This window comes from Eublepharis macularius, chromosome 13 (assembly GCF_028583425.1).
Source record: "Eublepharis macularius isolate TG4126 chromosome 13, MPM_Emac_v1.0, whole genome shotgun sequence".
NCBI lineage: Eukaryota > Metazoa > Chordata > Lepidosauria > Squamata > Eublepharidae > Eublepharis > Eublepharis macularius.
This window is the reverse complement of record NC_072802.1, coordinates 26,444,299-26,467,323: the sequence shown is the minus strand read 5'-3', so window position 1 is coordinate 26,467,323 and position 23,025 is coordinate 26,444,299. Positions and strand designations below refer to the sequence as shown.

At 40.6% G+C, this 23,025-nt stretch overlaps 1 protein-coding gene across 1 annotated transcript in view; it reads left to right on the top strand.

The window, feature by feature from the left end:
* DIAPH2 (diaphanous related formin 2) overlaps positions 1-23,025 on the top strand; it is a 444,699-nt gene that overhangs the window by 139,562 nt on the left and 282,112 nt on the right. Inside the window, exons 19-20 of the mRNA XM_054995941.1 lie at positions 11,767-11,868; positions 13,713-13,807. Of these exons, the coding sequence (XP_054851916.1) occupies positions 11,767-11,868; positions 13,713-13,807 (197 nt within the window). The remainder of the gene's footprint in view (positions 1-11,766; positions 11,869-13,712; positions 13,808-23,025) is intronic.

The window sequence follows — 23,025 nt, the reverse complement described above, 5'->3', positions numbered from 1 at the left end:
TAGCAGTGGCAGGGAAAGGGGCATTTGATATTTTAAAGGGCCCTTTCCTACCTTGCAAGGGGCAGGTCCCTTTAAACTATCAGCTGGCATGCAGCGGCCATTTGAGGGGTAGGAAGGCCATTTTCAACCTCCTCTGCCGCCCTGCAGGCCCACACAGCAGTGTTAGAGGCCAAAAATAGCCTTCCCACCCCTCGCGAGAGGAGGGGGAGGAGGCCACAGTCCCGCAGGGCAGCTGGGCAAGGTAAGTGTGGGGCTGGGGCTGAGGCGGTGGGGGCTGGGGTTTGGGCCATTTAAAGGGCCCTGCTGCTTGCAAGCGGCAGGTCCCTTTAAACTATCAGCTGGCAGGCAGAAAGGGGGAGAAATGGCCATTTAAACTGCCCCTTTAATACAAACCAAACAAACCAGTAGACCAGTTCATGGAAACAAGCTTCCATGAACCACTGTTTCGTGAACCACGAACATGAGCTCAGCAGGTGGCCTTGGGTAAGCCACTCCTCTCAGTCTCAGCTCCCCAGCTGTATTGCTGGGATAATAATAACACTGACTTTGTTAACCATTCTGAGTGGGCACTAATCCGTCCAGAAGGATGGTTTTTAAGCACACTGTTATTATTGTTCTTGTTGTTATTATTATTATTAAGATACCAATAGAGGGAGACAAGCCAATCTCCCTGGGGAAGGAGTTCTAAAGTTTTGGTGCCATGACCAAGGTTGCCGTTTCTCAGGTAGCCACCTCAGGTGATAGGGCATCTGAAACAGGGCTTGCAAAGATGACTGGAATGGGCTGGTAGGTTCATATGGGAGACGTTTCTTAAGGTATGCCGGTCCCAGATTGTGTAGGGTTTTGAAGATCAAGACCAGTACCTTGAAATGGGCCCAGAAACAAATTGGGAGTCAGCGTAGCTGGAACAAGGCTGGAAAGATATGGTCCATACAGCCTATTCCAATCAGCATTTTGGCCATTGTATTCTGTACCAACTGTAGTTTCCAGACAGTCTAACAGTCAGCCCTACGCAGAGTGCATTGCAGTAATCTAATGTAAGTATAGGGTATGCACTAAATGTAGTGTAGGGTATGCACTAAGGTGTCAAGATTCCCCCCACCCCACCCTGGAAGAACTGCAGCTGGCTCACTTAAAGACACCCCCGTTCACCACTGGTACTGTTTATCTAACAGGAGGCCCAGATCCTGCAGCACCGTCACGATCATGCTCCTTTAGGGGTAGTGAAGCTCTATCCAGAACATGAGATAATGGGTCAGATTTTCCCTTGCTACAATGATGATACTGCATTCTTCTGGGTTCCCTGTAGTCTTTTGCATTATGTCAGATTTACCTGTTTCACCCTTCCAAGGTTTTAGAGTAATCAGCATGTGTCATTTTCCTGTTCCTGCCTCCCCCTGTAATGAATAGCATTGAAATAATCTGTCTATAGTGTTCTATAGAATAAGTAACTTCATCCAAATCCCTGAAGGTTATTATGGTTTTTTAGCTATCTCATGGAGTTTTAATTATTCAGTAAAAGTAGAAGCGGCACCTGGATGGTAGTTATTTGAGAAGTCAACAAAAATCACTTATATATTGCAACAACAAAACAAACCTTAAAATGTTTAGAAATCTGGGGGTTTTTTTGCTATTAAGTCTTTACACTTGGCTTTCTGATTCCATTGCATTAATTCATAGACTGACAACTTTTCAGAGAGGACACTTTTTTTTTTTTGCTCCTGTAGGAAGAAAACTTTTCTCTTTCCAACAAGTTACCTGAAAAGAGCCAGAACTGTGCTCTAAGCAAAAGCAGACAGAGCTTCATTCTGATATGGCCCAGGAGGATTTCTGTGTGTCACGAACAGCTTCTTCCTTGGGGAGCTGGTTGCAGTGAAACTCTTCAGAATACACTAGCCTTATTGTGACCAAAATTAAATTGCTACTTTAAAAAAAAAAGAAAGAAAAGGAAAAAAAAACAGGCAGAGATCACACTGATCTGTAAAAGTTTTTTTGTTCTTTTCCTCCCTTTAAAATCCCTCTTTTTTACTTTTGGGTGTGGGAAGGGAATAATATTATCATAACTTAGGTATTGAATTGTGCATATGAATTATATTGCAAGACGTCACTGTATATTGCTGTGAGAAAGGCCAAGATTGTAGAAAGACTGAATGACTTTGTATCCTGGCAACCTGATTTTTGGGTGGTGGGGATTTGAGCACAGAATTGAAAGATGTAACAAGACTAATAATTGATACCAAATCCCTTTTTATTTCTTTTTTTAAAAAATCATAAAACTGACTTTAAGGATTAAGAAAAAATAGAGATATGTCTGTTCATTTTCTGCATATGCTGCTGATATTTCAGAATACTTCCATGCTTTCTACCACTTTTTAACTATGCTTGGGTAAAATGTTATGTTGGAGAAATGCTCAGAAACTAACCTGGCTATTTCTTAAGCTCTTGACAGGTTCATAAGAACAAATTTCAGAGTTAGGAAATTTAACTGGTGCAGAGAAGGCTATCTTGTTATATTCTCTGACTTCTCTTTGCTCAGTTGCACTGCGATTTCATCATTCACAGTCTGAATGTAGCATATGAATGCATACGCTACCTGCTGCCTTTCCATAACAATTGAGGTTGTAACAGGCACTCCGCAACAGAGGATTCACTGGCACAGAAGAACATAATTCTCTTTTTTCAGAATATTGATTTCTTTTTCCTTTTTCCTTTCCATGGGGTGTGTGTGTGGGGGGGGGGGGGGGTTATAAACCCAAAGAGAAACAATTGGTGATTTTTTTTTTGTATGTATGTATGTATGTATTTTGATTTCTGGATGGCTCTTTATCTAAAGGCTCAGGGTAGGTGGTAATTAGGAAGGTGTAAAGTCCTTTAAAATACAAAATTTGAGAGACAAACACTGAGGAACTTGCATTCATCCCTGGTTGCAAGATGTTTGAATAGTTATCAAGGTCTTGTCTTGCTTTCTGGATTTTTTTTTTAAAGGAAGAAGGGTAACAGCAAAACTTGACTATTGTAATGCACTATACATTTGTCTCTCATTTAAATTAACTAGGAGGCTCCAATTGGTGCAAAATGCTGCAGCTTGATTGTTAGCAGTAACAAGCAGGAGCATGAACATCACTCCTATCCTACAGTCACTCCATTGGCTACCTATCAGTTACCGTGCTCAATTCATAAATAAATAAGTCAGTTCCAATTAAGGTGGAAAAACTCCAGGAAGTGCCATTCTACAGACCACAATATTATGAATGGTGATCAGTCTTGGGATTGGATCATAGAATGCCCCCAAAATCCTGCTCTAGTGAGAGGAGGCACTTGGGAACAGGATTTCAGGGGCAATTGTGGGCTGATGCAGGAGAGGGGAGCTGAGAAAGTCATGCACTGAGTGTAGAAATCCTTGTGCCCACTGAAACGTTGAGCTGAATCCAGTCCTTGATCTTTAACACGGACCACATTTCATTTACCTATCCGAAGTACCATTTTCATTACTTTTGGTACAAGCAGTGTGAATGCAAAGGATAGTTGCCTTACACTCAATTCATTCAAATACCTTTAATGGCATACAAAGATCTAAGACAGCAAACAAATCACTATAAAATTACATAAAATATCAGAAGACAATATATTTATACAAAACTTGTATGGATCTTAAGCACACCCACTAAAAACTCTGCAACCGCTTTCGAAATCGCTGTATCATTATCTTTTAACATAAAATGACAAAAAAAAGATAGATTGTTCTGGTGTTTAATATGTATTGGCAACCTCTCAAACAGCATTCTTCGCAACTTATCATATAAGTGGCATTCCAAAATTATATGCTGGATGGTATCTGGGCAGTTGGCTCCACACAAACAATGTCTTTCTGAAAAGGGGATTCGCTGGTATCTCCCCTGAAGGACATTGGAGGGAAAGGCATTTAGTCTGGCCAACATAAAGGCCCTACAACAGCCTGGGGTCTCAAGATCATAAAAGAACTGCTGAATTCTGCCAACATATGTAGTCATTCCTAATACATCTGAGGAGCAAACAAAAGGTTGGGCTGGAAATAACTTCTGTTGCTCCCAATCTAGTAGACGCTGCTTAACACAAGGATATAGGCCTCATCAGACATAAGTAAGTCCTCCACTGCTGGTCCCATATACTTAAGTTTACTCAGTATTCCCGCTGACCACGCCCAGGAATACTGATCCTTACACTCACACTATTGTAGGTGACAGCATTAGGTGATTTTCTAGCCACCTCACTCCCAGGATAAATGAAGCTATCCTGTGCTCAAAGTGACAAGAGTTTACAACCTTTTCAACACAAAGGGCTAGAACATCTCCTTCAAAAGCTACTCTTTTCACTATTTGTAGCTGTGACTGGCTTTGGCACATTTTAGTTTGAAAAAATAGTTCTCCTTCCTAATGTGCTGTTGTTAAATTGGCAGGCAGATTTGGTTCTCTGATGAAGCCACTGAGAGCAAACAAATCTAGTTCGGAGCGAGGGCTATGCTTTGTAAATTGACATTGCCACCCCTGTGTACTGGTTTCAAATCTGATTGGCTGTTTGACAGTGTCACAGAAGAACTGTTTTCCAGGCTAAAATGTTAGTAGTCAGATTGAGAGTCATGCCTTTGTGAATAAGTGTTATCCTCATTTTGTACTGACCTTCACTGATGATGTCACATCTGGAAGGACTGTTTTTCAAACCAAAGCAATAGCTTATGGGGCCTGTGAAGAGGATTGCAACAAGAGCTCTGCTCTCACTGACTAAAATACTAGGATTGTAAGGTTCCGTTCCATCAGTGTAACAGCACCTCCTTTGCAGACTATGTATGTACGTAATGTGCTGCAAGTTACAACTAACTTATACTGACCTCAGCAAGAGGCTTTCAAAGCAAATTATAAGCAGAGGTGGTTTGCCATTGTCCTCCTCTGCAGAGTCTTCTGTGGTGGTTCCCTATCCAAGTATCAACCCTGCTTAACTTCCGAGATCTGATGTCCTGCTTGCTGTAGGGCCAGAATTCTCAGGAGTAAGTCCATTGCTTGGCCAGTTAAGCTCAGAAACATGGGGGGTGGGGAGGGGAGTGGAGCACAGGGCTGCCACCTACTGAACCGGTTGAACCTGCAATGCAGCCTTCTTAAACCTCAGCCTAAATAGGCTGAAAGTAATCTGGCTCAGCTGGATCTGCTGGTGGATGCAGAAGCTCTTGAGGTGGTGCTGGGCTCTGGCCAGCATTCTGTGAGGAGGTTGTGTGCAGCCAGTCTGGTACTTGGCCTCCTTTGTGCCATCTCAGCCTGGGCCTACTGCCACTGCTGTTCTTCTGAAATGGCAGAGGGTGCTGAGGAACTGTGGGCCTGGGCACGTTTCCTGCCTGGCAGAGGCCTAGTGGTTGTCTCAGAGGCCAGCAGTGAAGACTCACTTGCAGGCTCTGGCAGTGGGGCTTCTGGTAATGCTGGAGCAGGTAGGTGCCTCTGCAGCATCAAGCCCTCACTTATTCTGCTGGTCCTCCTGGTCCAAGCTCCTCGGGCCCTTCTCCTGGACACTCTGAGCCAGAGTCATGGAGTGAGTCAGGGGGCTGGTCAGAGGGCATCATGACATCTGCTGAGACTGAACTATACAATGCTGCCTTCCTTCCTTATCTGCAAAGTAGGGTAGGACTGTTTTTTGGCAAGTCTCTCCTTCTGCTGTAGATTCCTAGTTTGCCCCTGGCACTGTTCCTTCAAGTCAACTGACGTGTAAGGGCACAATTCCAGGAGTCACATAAGGTTGTGGTGAGAGGGGGCTAGGGTTGCCTGCCGCCAGCACTCTAGGTTGCAGTATAGAGTGCAGGCATATGCAAGTATTCGGGGCAAATGGCACCCACTTTTGAAAGCAATTTTTTTTAAAAAAGATTCTCCTGATAGATCTCATGGGATGAAAAGTTAGTAAGATGCTCCACTCCCATTCTTTATCCCAGTCTTAATGAATAATGTAACTTCATTAATGTAACTATTTAGAATGGTGTATTGCACATAGTAAAGATATATCCTTAGGAGCATTTGTTATTATACAGGCAAAAGAAGCTAATAAACGTTAAGTATCCTGTTCCTTGCTTGAAACAGTGACATGATGAGCTTTTGTTTATGGTAATGGTAAACACTTTTTGTTTGTAGCTATTATGCAACATTGCACAATGTTGGATCAATAAGTATTTAGCAGTTAAAAGTGTGACAGAGTTAGTTCATGATAACCTGGGCTGCCATCCAGAAGCATCAAACTACGTGTTGACTGGGTATACCATCTTGTGTTAAACATTAGCAAATGTTTGACAAAATCACACACCTCCCTGTCTCTCTCACACAGCTGTCTGATTCGGCAGCTTACTTCTAGGTTAGCAAAGTAGTTGCTAACAGCAGTTCATATCAGGTTCTTGATTGTAGTTCACTAAGAACAGTGGCTCATTCTGGCATGATTGAAGATTTTAATATGAGCCAGAAATGTATCCTATAACTATATAGGCAGTTATCTCCATGGTGTCAATAGTGCAGCATCCTCTGGGCAATATCATCAGGGGCCTCTGTCTTGTCTCAGTGGCAGAAGGCAGGGCTTGGGATTTTTTTAGCCTTCTGTTAAAAGATGCCTTGGGTAATGCAGAACATTATGGAAGTGATTCTCTGCCCTCCTAATGACCTTAGTTGGGCCTGATTTAAATGTGATGCTGGTGAAGCAAAAGAACTTCCTTATCTGACTTTGCATACACTCAGCATCTCATTTAAAATGTTCTGCAACCTTTGCAAAGCAATTACACATGCTTAGTTTGTGGCTGTTAGGCTAGCATGGTTACTAAACACTTGCAGCAGTATACCAAAGGCTGAGGAACAGTATGAATAATAGCTGGAACACATGAAAAATGACATGGGTAAGCTCTGCCTTTCCAACATGGAAGTTCAAATCACGTCTTAGTCTGGGCACAGCTGTTGTTCTCTCCCTTCCTCTTCAGGTGTAAAGAAGCACAGGAAAAGGGCATCCATTTCCACTTCAGAGTCTTCAAGGGAAGTGTTGTTCAATGGCCAGTGAGCAACTTGTCTCCTCCCATACCATTTGGAGGGACCAGTTCAACTCTCCCTTCGGTACTCAGTCACGATTCACACCCCAGGACAAGACCTTTGTGATGCTGCACCACTGTTTCAGGCAGTATTGAGTCAACTCTCCGATGTTGTCTCAGAGAGCATGCAGTCAAGAGAGAGATTATGGCATGCCTTGACTAATTTGTTTGGTTTCAGGAGCCCCCCCCCCCCCAAATAATAACAACCACTGCACTTATATACTGCTCTTCTAGACAGGTTAGTGCCCCACTCAGAGCAGTGAACAAAGTCATTATTTATTATCCTTACAATACAGCTAGCAAGCTGGGGCTTAGAGGAGAGGCTTCCCCAGGACCATCTGTTGATCTCATGGCAGTAGTAGATTTGAACCAGCAGAATGCTGATTTACAGCCTAACCATTTAACCATTATATTACAGCAGCTTTATGAGCCAAATTAAATTTTCAGCCACCAGGATTTCATATTGTAATGTCCAAATGTTCTAATTATTATTATCATGAAATTTAATCCTAACCTCTTTGCAATTTCTCTAAATTTCACTAAAGCTATGATGAATGTGCTGCTATATATAAATAAATACAAGGGTAACCTAGGTTGTTATGCCCACACAATAAAAAAGCTAACCTAACATTTCTTCAATTTCTAATAATTACATTATTGCTTTTAAAAGTTCCAGTTAATTAAATATTGTGCCGAGTATAGAAAACAACTGGTTAAGAAATGAATGTATGCATAAAGTGAAGCTTATGTAAAACAATGAATGTCAAGAAAATTTATTTTTATGTCACACCTTAACACATTCTAATGCAAATTGGATCCACCCAGCTTTTTGCTCAGTATTGGCCAATTCCCATCCTTATTCTAGCCCTTATTCCATGAGATTTTGTCTATGCTGGTCCCATGATCCCAAACATAGCATATTTATTGGTCAAAAGGGGACCTTTTCATCAACCCTTTGTTTTTCTACGGAGAATTGCAGGGAGAAGCTATAATAAAATTAATGTTGAAAATAGTAGATGCCACAGTGAGAGTCCTAGACACCGTAGTGATCTGGCCCCTGTGGTTTGTCAAGCCCTGCTCTGTATGACTTCATATAGATCTGGCCAAGCATAGCATTCTGGGAACTTCTCTGATGTTCTGATTTTCCAGAGGCAAGTTTCTGATGCCTCAAGTTAGGGTCTTTCCTGTTCTCCTAGTGTATGCTGGGTAATGTTAATGGGTATGCACCCATCCTGTTAATGGATATGCACTCAGGAGTAGAGATGGGCACGAACCTAAATACAACCCCCAAAACCCCACAAAACAGGCCGGTTCGGGGTTCACGAACCAGGGTTCATGGAAGCTCCTTTCCATGCTGGTTTGTTGGGTTGTATTTACAGGGCAGTTTAAATGGCCATTTCCCCAGCCCCAGCCCCACACTTAACCTTATCCTGCAGTGCAGCATCCTTCCTCTCCTCTCCTTTTTTTTAAAAGTTGCAAAATATCCCTCATTTGTGCTGCACTGTTTCTTTTTTTTATAAAACATTTTCTGGAAAAAAAAGGTTAAAGGAGTAGAAATGCTGATTTCCACCCTTCTATCTGGCAGTCAGTAATGTGCGTATGGGAAAAAAATGGTGTTTAAAAAAAAATCAGATTTTTGGAAAGACATAAATATTGGTATTCCAGGATATTCAGGCCACCAATACTGGTTTGATATTTGGATTCATTTTTCTCCTCGGAATTCTGAAATTATTTGGGTCCCTTATTCCCTATGGGGGAATCTTTCCAAGGGACTGGAGTAGCTGTTTTTGAAGCAAATGGCACCAAAATTGTCATGGAGCTAGTGAAGCTGTACACTAAAGAACCCCCAAGTTTTAAGTAGATTGAGTCAAGGAGTTCAGTTCTTCAGGCCCTTGAACAAGGTGCGCCCAGCCACTCTCTGTTGTTTCCCGTGGTGAAGGGCTCCATGCCTTTTCTGGGGCAAGGAATCCAGTAGCCAAATACACAAGAACAACCACTGGCTAAACACCTCCAAGTGCAAACAGAACCAAGAAATTATATTGTCGAAGGCTTTCACAGCCAGAGAACGATGGTTGTTGTGGATTTTCCAGGCTGTATAGCCGTGGTCTTGGCATTGTAGTTCCTGACGTTTCGCCAGCAGCTGTGGCTGGCATCTTCAGAGGTGTAGCACCAAAAGACAGAGATCTCTCAGTGACACTGTGACACTGAGAGATCTCTGTCTTTGGGTGCTACACCTCTGAAGATGCCAGCCACAGCTGCTGGCAAAATGTCAGGAACTACAATGCCAAGACCACGGCTATACAGCCCGGAAAATCCACAACAACCATAGAACCAAGAAACCCAACAGAACCAATGTCATCCCAGAGAATCTCAGCAGAACCAACAGAAGCAAGGGGCACTGTTGCAACTGCAAGTCCAACAAGACCAGTGTTACTCAAATCACAGAAGCTAGGCAGAACCCAGGACCAATCACAATCTCATTTGCCTGTGTGAGCTGCCTCCTTCCCTTTTCTTCCTGTTGCCTGAGAAACTCACAAAAAGCAGAAAAAAATGTGAAACTTAAAATGCTGGCTCTAGTTATTCCCAAATATTCCTGAATATTTCTGGAAATATTCAGTATGGGGATTCCATTATACCTGAGAATCCTGAATATTGCTTCTGAATATACCTGGAAAACACTGATAAGGTATTTTTTGGGTAGATTGCACAGCCCTACTAACAAAAGGTTTTTATTGTAGCCAAAAAACTGGGCTTCATTTGATTTTCTTAACTACATCTCCATCCCTGGCTCTACTTCACAAGTCAAACCTAAGCTCAATGAACATGATATTACAATGCTGTATTCTGAGGAAACTTGGGCAATGGGAAATTTGCTGTGCCCTTAAGTTTCCTTGCATTTAAGTTCTTTGGAAGATATTGTGTAACACTTGTTTTCTTGGATGTTGCATGTTGGCTTGTCTACCCAGAAGTTGCACTGAGCTCATTGGGGCATACAGCCCAGTAAATGTGCTTAAGACTGCATCCTTAGACTTCAGTGACTTCAAATGTAAGCTGCCAATTTATCACTATGTATAATAACTTATACCAATCATGAAAGCAGCAAACTAGTTCACCCACAGATAACACAGGGACCCTACTTACTCATGGGACCGTGCAGTTAAGAAGATGTATGACTTTCAAATTAACCAATTGAAAAAGCAGCCTGATAAACTGAGAATGCTCCATGTGACATAGACTTTCGAGAGCAGTTGAGTGACAGTTGAAGAAAAAAATAATTAGAATTGGATATGAGGAAATGCAGATGTTTGAACAGAGAGCTTATAGAATTCTGGAGGGGGGATTTAGGTATGCAGTTGGGGGAATATTTCTCAATCATTTACCGAGGTTTACCATTTGCCAAGCACAGCTGGCAATCCTCCGCCCTCAGTCTCAGCCCTCCTTCCTCACTTATAGCTGATCAGAAGGTCTTGTATCTTTAATTGTGTAGAAGTGGAAATTTCAGCATGTCCCAAAGTGGTGCAAGGATGAGAAGTGAACCTTCTGAAATTCCTTATTCTCAGTAATAGCTTATAAGTTCAGGAGTCCTATCATCCAGTTATTTGGTTGCCCCAAGAGTACAATATTTTGCTTTGTATTCTCAGTCTGCCTTAACATTAAAATACTTAAATCTTGCCAAGGTAATGTTTAATGGTGTTCAATAATTGAGTTAATGATCAGGTGTGAGAGTACATTAGGTATTGTGCAGCTGTTAATTTTCAAAACCCATGTGTTTCCAGATTTTGGGATGAGCTAATAGTGAAGTTTTTCTTAATTAAGTCTCTGAACCATTACAGCCTTCTTGTGGGCTTCCCTTGTCACCTGAACGATTGGCTTTGCTTTAATCTCTACATTTCAGGCTCACTTTGGCTAATGTCATTTTTACTTGTGCAGGTACCAAGCAGGTGTCATAATAAAATTATCCTTTCAGTGGGATACATTAGTTTACAGGTGCAGGCTATGCAAGGATATACCTGTCTCTCAGCTGCACAAGTTGTACATATGAGTTCAATGAAAAACAATCTCTTACAGCATGTTGCATCAGCTTTTCCTCCTCAGCTTTGATAAACAAATACGTTATTGAGCACAAAATAGATCACTGTATTAAATGAAAACAAAATCTTGGTTGCTTACCAACAGGTTTAATTTAGATCTCTTTTTTGATTGTTTTGTTAAGCATTTGACTTTCCTAACACCTGAACCTTTTTCATTTCCCTAGGCTGTGTATTAAATTGACTTGTATGTGCAGAGAATAAATAAAATGATAGTATTGTACTGTTGCAACCAGTAGGAGGCACCAATGTGCTGAAGGTGGAAATTGTGGAGCAACCCATTTGCTCCATGAGAAACAGTCAGAAATGGGGAAGGGTAGCAAAAACATGATTAATTTGATATAAAACCATTTGTTGTATAAATTGTTCTTGATTTAGTGAACAGGATTGTTCAATTCAGACAAAAGTTTAAGTTGTTTTTTATTATCCTACATTTCTTCATGCAGATGATTGCTTGATCTTTGATAACTGTTGAAAATTCTTAAGCACAACACTAAGCAGTGCATTGGTGCAAACATTTTAAGGGATTAAACAAAACCTGAAAGTAAAGATGTTTCTCTTCTACTGAATCCGAAGGCACACAAAAATATTTTTGTTTTGCAGTTAAAAAGGCAGTCGAGGATACAGAAGAAAAGAAGATAGCTTTGCCGAAGAAGAGAGTGAAGGAGTTAAGAATATTGGATGGGAAGACAGCACAGAATTTGTGTATGTTATACACTCTTTCATTTGACATGTTTCAGGCCTTTCAAAAACATTGGAAGAATTTTCTAATGTCAAATATTTGGTAATGAGGAATGGATACATATAGAGAGATGCATCACATTGTGGAAGCTTGCCTAGCACATGTCTCAGTAGTAAATCATCTGCTTGATGTGCAGAAGGTCTTAGGTTCCATCAATGGCATATCCAGATTTTTTTTAAAGGTTCAGGTAAGTACGTGGTGTGAAAGACCTCTGGCTGAGACCCAGCAGAGGTGCTGCCAGTCTGAGTAGACAATACTTACCTCGATGGACCTGTGAGCTGATTCACTATAAGTCAACTTCACATGCTTCTTGGGTGCTGTGGAGTTCCAGTAACTGGTAGAGTCAGTGGTCTATATCTGTGCTGATCCAAAGAAAGGCACTTAAGTTTTCTTAGTGGTGTGTATGTGGAGATTTCTCCTGATTTCCCCTCCTATTGCAGCCCACTGAACTCCCAGAATAGGGAGAGCCAAGTTGTAGTCTGCAGTGGGCAAGTGAATCAGTATAAATTGCTGTGTGCTAATAAGCAATTTCCAGTGCCTCAAGTCTTCAGAAAATGTGATTAAATATAGACACATGACACTAGACGTGAAAGAAGTTGTTAACATCTGCCCCCCCAACATAATGTGGGAGAGACCCAGCTCACATTAAAGTTTAGTGCTTGTTTGACCAGAACACTCTTGTAAATGCGTGGCTCCATGCATTTGCCAAAGCTCAGTCCAATTTAAGCACTGAGTTTCTGAGAGCAAGCTTCATTCAAATACTACCTGTGGTTGTGCTATTGAATTGATCATAGTCCATGGTAATGCATATCTACTCTTCACTTTGAAGAAACAGAGGTCTGATGCCCCGCTATTTGTAATTCTTCTAGATAGTGTCATACAGGCTTTCCTCCCTCAGCAGGGCATAAGACATTGACAATAAAGCCCACCCCAAGGAACATGTTGTTGGAGTACAGATTTGTAGATTTTGAAAAAAGGTATATTGTGGAAGTCATACCCAGTCAGTGAACCATGTGTACTCTAGAGAAAGTAGTTGCATGAGGTGTGTGCTTTTTGACTGAAGTATGGAAATTCAGTTTATCTGCAAATGCAAGAATGGAAGCAGACAGTTGTTCAACATGGATTTTCCATTTAGATATCAATGGCTCTTAGCCATGCTGGCTAAAGTGAAGTCTCTAAGTTCAAAAGGCTGGATTTATGTGACTATAAGTTGCTGGGAGAGAGGAAGGCAGAGATGTTGCCTATGGGCTCGGAAGCATCTGACTGATCCATTTTGGAAACAGTGCCGGACTAGATGGGCATTTGCTCTGATCTGATTCTTATTTTTGCTATGAAATGTGGTAATATTGTGGTAACATTGTGTTGTTGTGAAAGCTCAGAAGCGTTCACAACTAAAGCCAAGCCACATATTTTTGGTTTGCATCAGGTGATTTTTTTGATAGAGCTGGATCATACTTAAAGAAACTACTGAGCTTCACAGTTCAGCCCATTGTGATATAAACTATAAAATGGAGTATTACTCATTGGGGTAGTGTCCTTGTCTAAAATACGAAATCACATGAATATTTTAAGAAATCACACTTAATTTAAATCCAACTTATCTGCATCCCCTGGCTAATGTAAACTGAGCTATCAAGTCTTGACTCAGTGTCTTAAACTTTAGTGAAAGTAAATGAACGATCTTCAGCACAATCAGCATTTTTCCAGGGTTAGTGTTCATCATATTTTTGAAGAAATGCAAAATCACATATGTTCTTACATTTGACAATTTTGACTTCTTACAATATGATGGTGCATTTTATTTCAGCTATTTTCCTGGGATCTTTCCGCATGCCTTACGAAGAAATAAAAAATATCATATTGGAAGTCGATGAAGAAAAACTGAGTGAAGCATTGATTCAGGTAAGCTAGCATGACGTATATTGGAATCAACATTTTCATCACAGTGAATGTATTTGTGAGTGTTCTTCGGGACTGTGAAATCCCATATCTACTCTAAGGAAGTGGATTCTGCAGCTGGGTTACTTGACAATTTTAAATGCCTTAGGACCGAAAGAGGAACTTTCGCCTGTATAGCTATTCTCATTTCAAATATTCACATTGTTCATTAATCTAAATTTTCACCTCATCTTCTCTCGAAAGCTGCATGCAGCATTTATAGAATAACCAATGTACTACACATTTTCTCTTCTTCCTTTTGTAATACAATTGTACACTTCATCACGACGGTGATACTGACATTTTGTTCTGTGGTGATAAAGAAACCTGTGTGTTCATATGTGTTTGTGAAGGACCTCTTGTATTTCAGGTGGCAATAAAAGGACGCCAGTTACTTCACACCTTTATCTGAAGAAGTGAGCTGTGGCTCACGAAAGCTCATACTCTACCACTAATTTTGTTAGTCTTATAGGTGCTGCTGATCTCTTGCACTTTTCCTCTGCTACAGACAGACTAACACAACTACCCATCCTGATCTATTCACATCTTTAAACTATCTTTCTTGAAGCAGTCAAAATAATTAAGAGCTTGCAGTAGTAAATAAAAATACACAAGTTATGCTTATACAAATAATTTTTTATCCTAGAGTTGGGTGTTGCTTTGTATGCTTAGGAAAACACACATGCACTTGACACATATCTGTTGGGTGAGGCCTGTTTCCTACTAGGGCCACATTTGCTTTGCCAAAGGCAAGTGTAAGGGAGAAACCTTGCACCTGCAGCCTTTTGGGTCCTTATCTCTCAGTGGATCAGACCTTAGGGAAGGGCTCTGGGCAGTAGGGTCCTGATCCAGCAATGAACGGATGGAGGGTCTCAGGCAAGGATCCTTTAATGAGTTAAAGTTTTATTGAAAACATTTCTGCATCGTGAAATAATCTCATTCACCTGGGGTGGCCAAACCTGTTAGTTACATGCAAGAACTGCCCAAGCAGGAGAGTTCCATTGATAGGAAGTAGAATTCTGCCTCTACAAATCTGGATTATCCTTTTTTGTAGGGGTAGTGATGTCACAGTGCCTCCAGTCCTTCTCTACTCTTCCTTTGCCTCTTTTGCTCTTCCCCTCTACTTTCCAAAATGGAGAGCCAGTGTGGTGTAAATGGTTAGATTAATAGACTTGGATTTTGGAGACTTGAGTTTGAATCCCTACTCAGCCATGGAAGCTTGATGGGTAACCTTGGGCCAGTAACATACTCCCAGTCTAACTTACGTCACAGGGCTGTTGTGAGGATAAAATGGAGGCGAGGAAAATGAGATAAGCTGCCTGGATCCCCATTGGGGAAGAAAGGTAGGCTACAATTAAAAAAAATGCAGGTGCACCCAATTCTTGCTTGATACGATACTCCTGTTGATGTTTGTCAGTCTCAGCTAGCACATTGGTTCCATCTGTCTCTGGCTGTTTCAGAGTCATTTTCCTTATCTCACAATACCAGTCATGGCAGGGGTGAGGGGTGAAGGAAGAGGCTGGCTGCATGAAGTTTGAGCATGTACCAGGATGGGCTTTTTCAATGGATGGCGGCTGATCCTTGATTTTAGGCCTAGATACCTGCTTTTTACATACACATTTTCCATATGTACTTACAGATGTTCTCTAAACAGGTTGGGTCAAGTTTCTGCATACACAGAACATTTCAGGGCAGTTGCAAAAGCAACTTCTTTATCCTGCAGACTTAGAAGCAGATATAAGCATTTAATTAAGCATTTTAATGGAGCATAATTTATTAGCAACCAACATTAGATATGGAATCTATATGCCATATCTGATACTATCTTTCATGCCTTCATGTAGGAGCTGTAAGTTTAGATTTTAACACTCCAGGTAAGGGAATAACATACACAAACACACATTTACAGCCCGGAAAACCCCCAACAACCACACATTTGTTTCTACAGAATCTTTAAAACTAGGGTTTGTGTGCCATGAAGCTTGCTGAGTGACCTTGGGCCACTCCCACACTTTCAGCCTAACCTACTTCATAGGGTTGTTGTGGGGATAGAATGGCAGAAAGGAGAATTATGTAAGCGAACTTGGGTCTCCATCAGGGAGATATAAATACAGTAAATAAAAAAAAAAGGACAAACCTCAGAGGCAGGCTTGGAAATGAAAAATGGAGGTTGGAATTTGGCAGAATAATCAGGGGTAGTGTATTGAGCAGGAGCAGCAATACCATGTATGTTTGCATTCAGCAGAAAAGGTGAGTTGGTCACAGATCATGAGGTCCCCAGACTATTTGTGTGTAAAGTGCTGTCAAGTCACAGCTGACTTACGATGACCTCGTACGGTTTTCAAGGCAAGAGACAATCAGAGGTGGTTTGCCATTGCCTGCCTCTACATGATGAACCTGGACTTCCTTGGTGGTCTCCCATCCAAGTATTATCAAGGGCCAAGCCTGCTAATGTCAACTAAATGGACATGGAGAGGTCATAGTGATAGGAAAGAAAATTAAACCTCTATTCTGGAAATTTTTCTGGTAACATTTTATTGTTCTGTGTATGTCTGCGCAAGGTAGAAAAATAAAATTAAAATAAATACGACAAGCAACTGTATAATGAATTCAAAATCTACGTATTTTTATTCAGATTTCTATCATAAGAGAAGTCTGAAACCTGTGTGTGTGTGTGTGTGAACACAATCCAGGAGTATTGAGCTAAAAATGGTTAAAGCAAAGTAACATAGCCTTTAGCATTTATTTTGTCTTCTAATTTAGGTCAATACTGCATTAAGTTGCAATTCTAAGTAGGCTCATGTAAGAAATAAGTCCTAGTGAACTGAAGTTTCAATCTGTGTCTTGAAGGTAGTAAGCCTATGTCTGGTCTGTGCCATTTCAGGTTGTAGGTGAGATAGAATGCTGTTGTATACAGAAACATTCCTTATGCAAAGAATACAAGAACTGTAGGAAGACATAAACACATGAGGTTTTTCACACCTGTTACATGTTCCTTTCCACTTGGACCATCTGCATGCCAAGCAGATGCTCAACCCCTGAGTCACAGCCCCTTCCACTGTACCTAGGGATAGCTTGGTACTCTCTCTGATATACTCGGTTCCCATGTAGAGGTGATGGTTCTGTATGCAGAAGCATTTCATCATGTACTCCTCACACTTACGCTCTGATGCAGGTTTACTATCTCATGAAAACTAAGTTTAATTATGAACCAAACTGTTTTGAGTTGGAGGGGACAAAGCAGTTATTTAAACAAATAGATGCTGAATATATATATATATATATATATATATATATATATATATATATATATATATATATATATATATATACATATTCAGTATCTATCTATCTATCTATCTATCTATCTATCTATCTATCTATCTAACTATCTATCTTTACAATTACAAATATTATAATGACAAATATTACAATTATTAATATCTGTGTTTGCATCCTGTCACAAATGGTTATATTTACTGTGAACTCTCTTCCTAAAGATCAACAATGCTGGAATATTAAGATACTTGTAACAATTATCCAGATTTAATATGAAGATTTAATAATATATTAATGCTTTTTGTTGTTAATATTATTTTAGGAGTGTCTGCAAATATAGAACTTAAACAGTAATGGAGAAGGATTTTATAGCATTGCTGGCTCTACTGGAGGTTTTCTGAGAGATGTCTTGGGGCCACAAACCCATGATATACTACAGGATAGGTTTATTTCCTACAGGATATACATGCTGGAACTGTTTTAATTTCCAGCATGTGTAGCCATAAGCTGATGAGAAATACTGAGTAATACTTTTCAGATTCATACAGTTGGTAAGGATGCCAGGTCCCCTGGTGGGGGCAGGGGATCTCCCACTCCCAGCCTCTGCCCCCACTGCCACTCACCTGGTTGGCAGGGGGAAAGATCTGGGGAATGGGCCTGGGAGGCAAAAAACCTTCCGGGCCAGTGTGCAGCAGACACGCTCCTGCCGGGTGCAATGATGCCAGTTCCTTAGATGACATCATTTTGTCTGGAGGCAGGCATGCTTGCATGCTTCACAGGTGCCCAAACTGGCACTGTGAAGTGCATGGACAAGCCCATTGTTGGGTGCGATAATGTAACTTCTGGAACTGACATCACTGTGCGCTGCTGGAAGTGGGCACACAGGAGGATCCGGAAGGTAAGTGCCAGATCTCCCTCCCTCTCCCTTGAGGGTAAGGGGACCTGGCAACTCTACTCAGCCTTATTACGCATAAACTGAGTTAAATAGACAAGAAATAGAGTAATATAATTCTTTAAAAAGGCGGTGGTGTTTCCTAACATTGTTACTTTGTTTTCATCAGCGTTATTAAAGTGTGTTATTGTGATCTATTGCTGAGAGTTCTCTTGCTAATCTTGCAAATACTTTATTTTATTTTTGCAAAAATATCAGCTGAACCTAGCCTTTTAAAAATCTGAATATCTGCTTGAAAGGTGTCATTTTTATTTAGTAATACCCTCCTAAAGACCTTCAGCGAAATATGAAGAATAATATTTAAGTAAGAAAGGTTGCATTAGTAGCTATAAAGAGGGAGTGGAGAAATGAGCAAAAGAAGTAAATGGTGAACCCTGAAGATAAATGTGGAAATTATTATTTCAAACAGCTGCACATTATTTAGTTACAGAATTCAATGACTTTATAGAACATTATTTCAGGTTCACACAATTCCCTGTACACTAGCATAGGAACAATTAACAGAAAAAAAACCCAAAAACATTTTATAACGTTATAGACATCGTATATACAACTCACAACTATCAGATAGATACTGATAGCTTTCAGAGAAGGGGTGGGAAACAAAGTGTCAGAGAACATGGTGCTTACACAAGAAAGGCACATTTTTATCAAATGGTTTTTAAAATCATCATCAATACACTCCTAAGTTATTATATAGTATATAAAAACAAACCTATAAGAGCACTCGGTTCAAGGACATAGTAAAGGAAAGTGCATCTAGCTGAAACTAATTAGACAGCTCCCCTATTCTAACTCATCCTGGTTCCTATCTTCAGTTCCTTGTGTTACCCAAGTTGCGGAGCGGGGGGGGGGGAGTCTTCTTGTGAGCTGGGAGAATTAGCAGACAAGGAGAAGCAGCGAGAGGGGATCTCCACCAATGTATACCAGGATCGTTCCCTTAGAGAACTCTTTGAAAGAACCAGGCAGATGTTCAATAGGAACGGTTTTATTAAAGGGGCAGCAAGAGCAAACATACAGGAACACACACACAGCACACAGAGCTAACTAGAAAATAGGGAGGAAAAAGAAGGGGAGTGCAGGGTTGAGTGATATTTACCAGTCTAGGAGATAGAGGATGTCCACAGAGAGTTGCGGCTGAGTGACCAGTCGAGCGCTTTGCAGCAAGAAGAAGGAGAAGGCTCAGACAAGCATCTGAGGGTGTGCATATGATCCCGGGACACACACACAGAGCACTTGGCAAGGCAGTCCAATTATATTGTTGAATGTACCCTGGGTCAGGATCTGTATGGTGTAGGTGATTAATTCAGGTACTCCTGGAAGACCTCTTTCTTCCTTACATCTTTGCACATATCCAGAGTGTGGGACTGCTAACCAGTCCTGCTTCATGACTCACCTTCCAGTAATTTTCCCTTTCAGCCTAGCTAGGCAACGAGCCATGAACTACCTTTTCAATGTGAGGGAAGGTTGTGCTGTGCTAACACTTGCCCTTATCTCGGTAGCCAATTTTTCCAGAAAAGATTTCTGTTCAGTTCTATTCTATGGTGTTCTGATGGACTTATATCAGCTCTTTCTCTTTGTTCTTTTGCTTCTGGTTCCTCTCGGATCCTCTGAGATATTGATCAATCAGTCAGGCTATTCCTAAATTTCAGTTCAGTTCAAAGACTATCTATTTAAGTATCATTTATCTGGACCTTTAAGATGATCATATTTTTTTTTTCAATTGACTAGGCTGACCTTATGGACTCTGCCTGAAACAGATCAAAATCTCATACCCCCAGCAACCATTTTAAGCATATCAGAGAACTAAATACAAATGATATCTGTTCCATTCCTTTGCACTCTGAACTGTTAAATTATGCATACCTGCAGGTATCCATGCTGCTGTACCTTATCTCCAAATAGAAGCAGTTCTGTACCATGCTTGGCAACAATGTCTGTCCAGCTATGCTTCTTATTAATTACAATCAGCTTCATTTACTTAAATCTTTTTCTTTCTTTCTTTCTTTCTTTCTTTCTTTCTTTCTTTCTTTCTTTCTTTCTTTCTTTCTTTCTTTCTTTCTTTCTTTCTTTCTTTCTTTCTTTCTTTCTTTCTTTCTTTCTTTCTTTCTTTCTTTCTTTCTAGTTACGGTGGTACATCTGCTAGTGTAAATTAGATTATTAGGGTTACCAACACTGCTTTAGCAAGTGCCAGGAGATTTTTAGAGTGGTGCCTGGGGAAGTTGGAGCTTGGTTCAGATGTGACATTACTTCCAGGTGATGTTCTAGGAATTTCCCCTAATTTATGTAGTAGAGACCATAGAGACAGGGACATTTCTAGAGTATAATTATGCAAGCCATTTTCTAACATTTTTCCCCCCCGCTCACTCCTCCATCTCTCAAGGGCAGGGTCATGAATATTTACTGGCCTTAGGCAGCCAAATGATGATCATGGAGATGGCCCATGCCTTTGTTATACATTTGTGAGTCAGTAGTGGACACACATGCCTTATACCGAATCAGACCATTGATCCATCGGGGTCAGTACTTAGGCTGGCAGCATTTGTCCAGGCAGGGTCTCAGGCTGAGGCCTTTCACATCATCTGTAACCTCATCCTTTTAACTGGAGATGGTGGACATTGACATTGGAACTGAGTGCATCATGCACAGCAGAGGCTCTTCCACTGAGCTATGGCCCTTCCCACAGTTTTTAACCCATGGATAAGTCAGCCCTCAGGTTGGTCACAGAACATATTAGTTGCTCCAGCTGCTAGTGTACATGCTTAAAGAGCAAGGATATGATGAACTTTTAAAAGAGCAGCATGCGGGTGAGGTAAGGTATCTCAGGGGCGGGAAAGATAACTTTTGTACAAGGAGCACATGACTGTGATGTCAAGTGATTTTCTATCTCTTTCTTGGAGCTCAGTGGGTCACGCTGCTTCCTGGGGTTAAAGGTGGTATCCCAGGTTTAGAAAATTGAAGATCTCTGTTCTAAACCAGACCTTTTCTGGAGCACAGCATCACTGGCCCGTCTGGATCAATGGTCCATCATTGCCCACATTTTTCGAATAGTTATTTATTTTGACTTGTCTCCTTGGAAGAAACATAGGAAAGGGAGTCCACTCATGACACCTTGCTTGGAACCTCTGATGTCTCGTCACAAGCCATATGTTTCTGAAATTTCTTTCTTCAATCTGTATTTGAACAAAGTGTTAACTAAACCTTCACTCCCTAATTATTATTGCAACTTAACAGTTAGTTACTGTTTTTCTTTAACTGCAATACTATTAAGGTATTCATCATAGAGAAACAGAGATTTCACTTTAATTCCAAGTTTACAAACTTTGGGATTTGTTTAATGGTTTATTTAGTAGATGAGTGAAGAAGTGTGCTCTCTGGAGTGCAGCAGTTTCCAGAATGACCTGTATTTGCCTTGCTCGGTTTTTCTATTTCAGAATTATTTTGCTGCTTGAAAATATTGATGTTGCCAGTCTGTGGTGGATGATTGCTCGGTCCTGCAACCAAGCAAAAAGTTTAGTTCCTCGATAATGTTAGAAATGTATTGAAGAAAATGTGTTTTTTCCCCTACTGTGAGAAAATAGAAATAGAAATAATAGTACCAGCAGTAAATAGGTATTTGCGTAGTATCACACTGACTTGCATATCTGTTATCCTTTGTTGCCTTTTGTATCTTTTCTTTTACTCGCTTTCTCACTTTCAGTGTGATTATGTACCTCTTTCAGGGTCTATGTTGGATTTCCTTACAAATTGCAGTACTCCACCATAAAATCATGACAGTAAATATTGGCAGCTGACCAACCATTGATTTAAACAGAACTTTAAAACAAGCAAGTATGAGTTAGGTTGCTGCCATTTTTATATACAGATACTGATTATTGTCTCTCATGTTTAGATTTCTAGTCTACCCCATGCTAGTGACTTGTGATGTGTAATAAAATCTGATGCCAACCAGTCCAGTTGCACTCACTGAAACCTAGTGAGTTAGATTAGGCAGAGAGAGAGAGAGAGAGAGAGAGAGAGAGAGAGAGAGAGAGACTGCCCAAGCTCATCCAGTGAATGTCTTGGTTGAGAGGGATTTGAACTAGGGATCCTCATAGTCTTACAGTGCAATTCTGTAAATCAATGGACTTAGAAGGGTATAACTCTGCTGAGGATTATACTGTTAGTGGTGCCACTCTAGCCACTACCCTATACTAGCTAGTCAAGAGGACAATTGCAGTTGCAAATGGACAGGAGGTGGTCTGTAAAATATCTGTAAGTGTGTACGTGTGCATATGCATATACAGGTATTTAGAATAAAGTGTTTAGAACATTATGTTCCTTGCCATGTTATACATGCATCCTAACGGTTAGCCTATTGCGATACCTAATGGTAAACCTATTGCAGTAGTCTGTGGAGTCTATAATAGAATTTGACAGGGGTCCAGTCTATGTATATAAAGGGTTTCGTAACCAAGAACCCAAGTATGACCAAGACTTGAGTGACTTAATGAGATGTTTTCAGACAAGAAAGAAAGGTTATGTTTTGGCATGCAAGAAAGGGCAACATGGATCGATATCTTCACTTAACTAACCTTTAAGTGTGCAATTAACATTTAAAGAAAATAAAGTTTGTGGAATGCTGTTGAATAATTGCAGAAATGTGGAAAGTAGTTAAATGTCTCAGTTCTGTTTAACAGGCATTTTTTTAACATCACAGTGCTGACATACCATAAAATTAGAGCTATGAGGCATGAAAGATTGAATACAAAGTGTGCTTCAGTGCTGTCACAAACACTTTCTTTGACTTTCCCATCTAAGAATACAGGATCAGTAAGGTGCCACTTGAAATGTAATTTTATGCAAAATATGAGTTAATGGGTGCATGTACAGAATGTATTCAAATTAAACTTAAGGACAACCATCATTGATTCATTGTAATGAAGGTTGCTTATTAATCAAAAGGCTATAG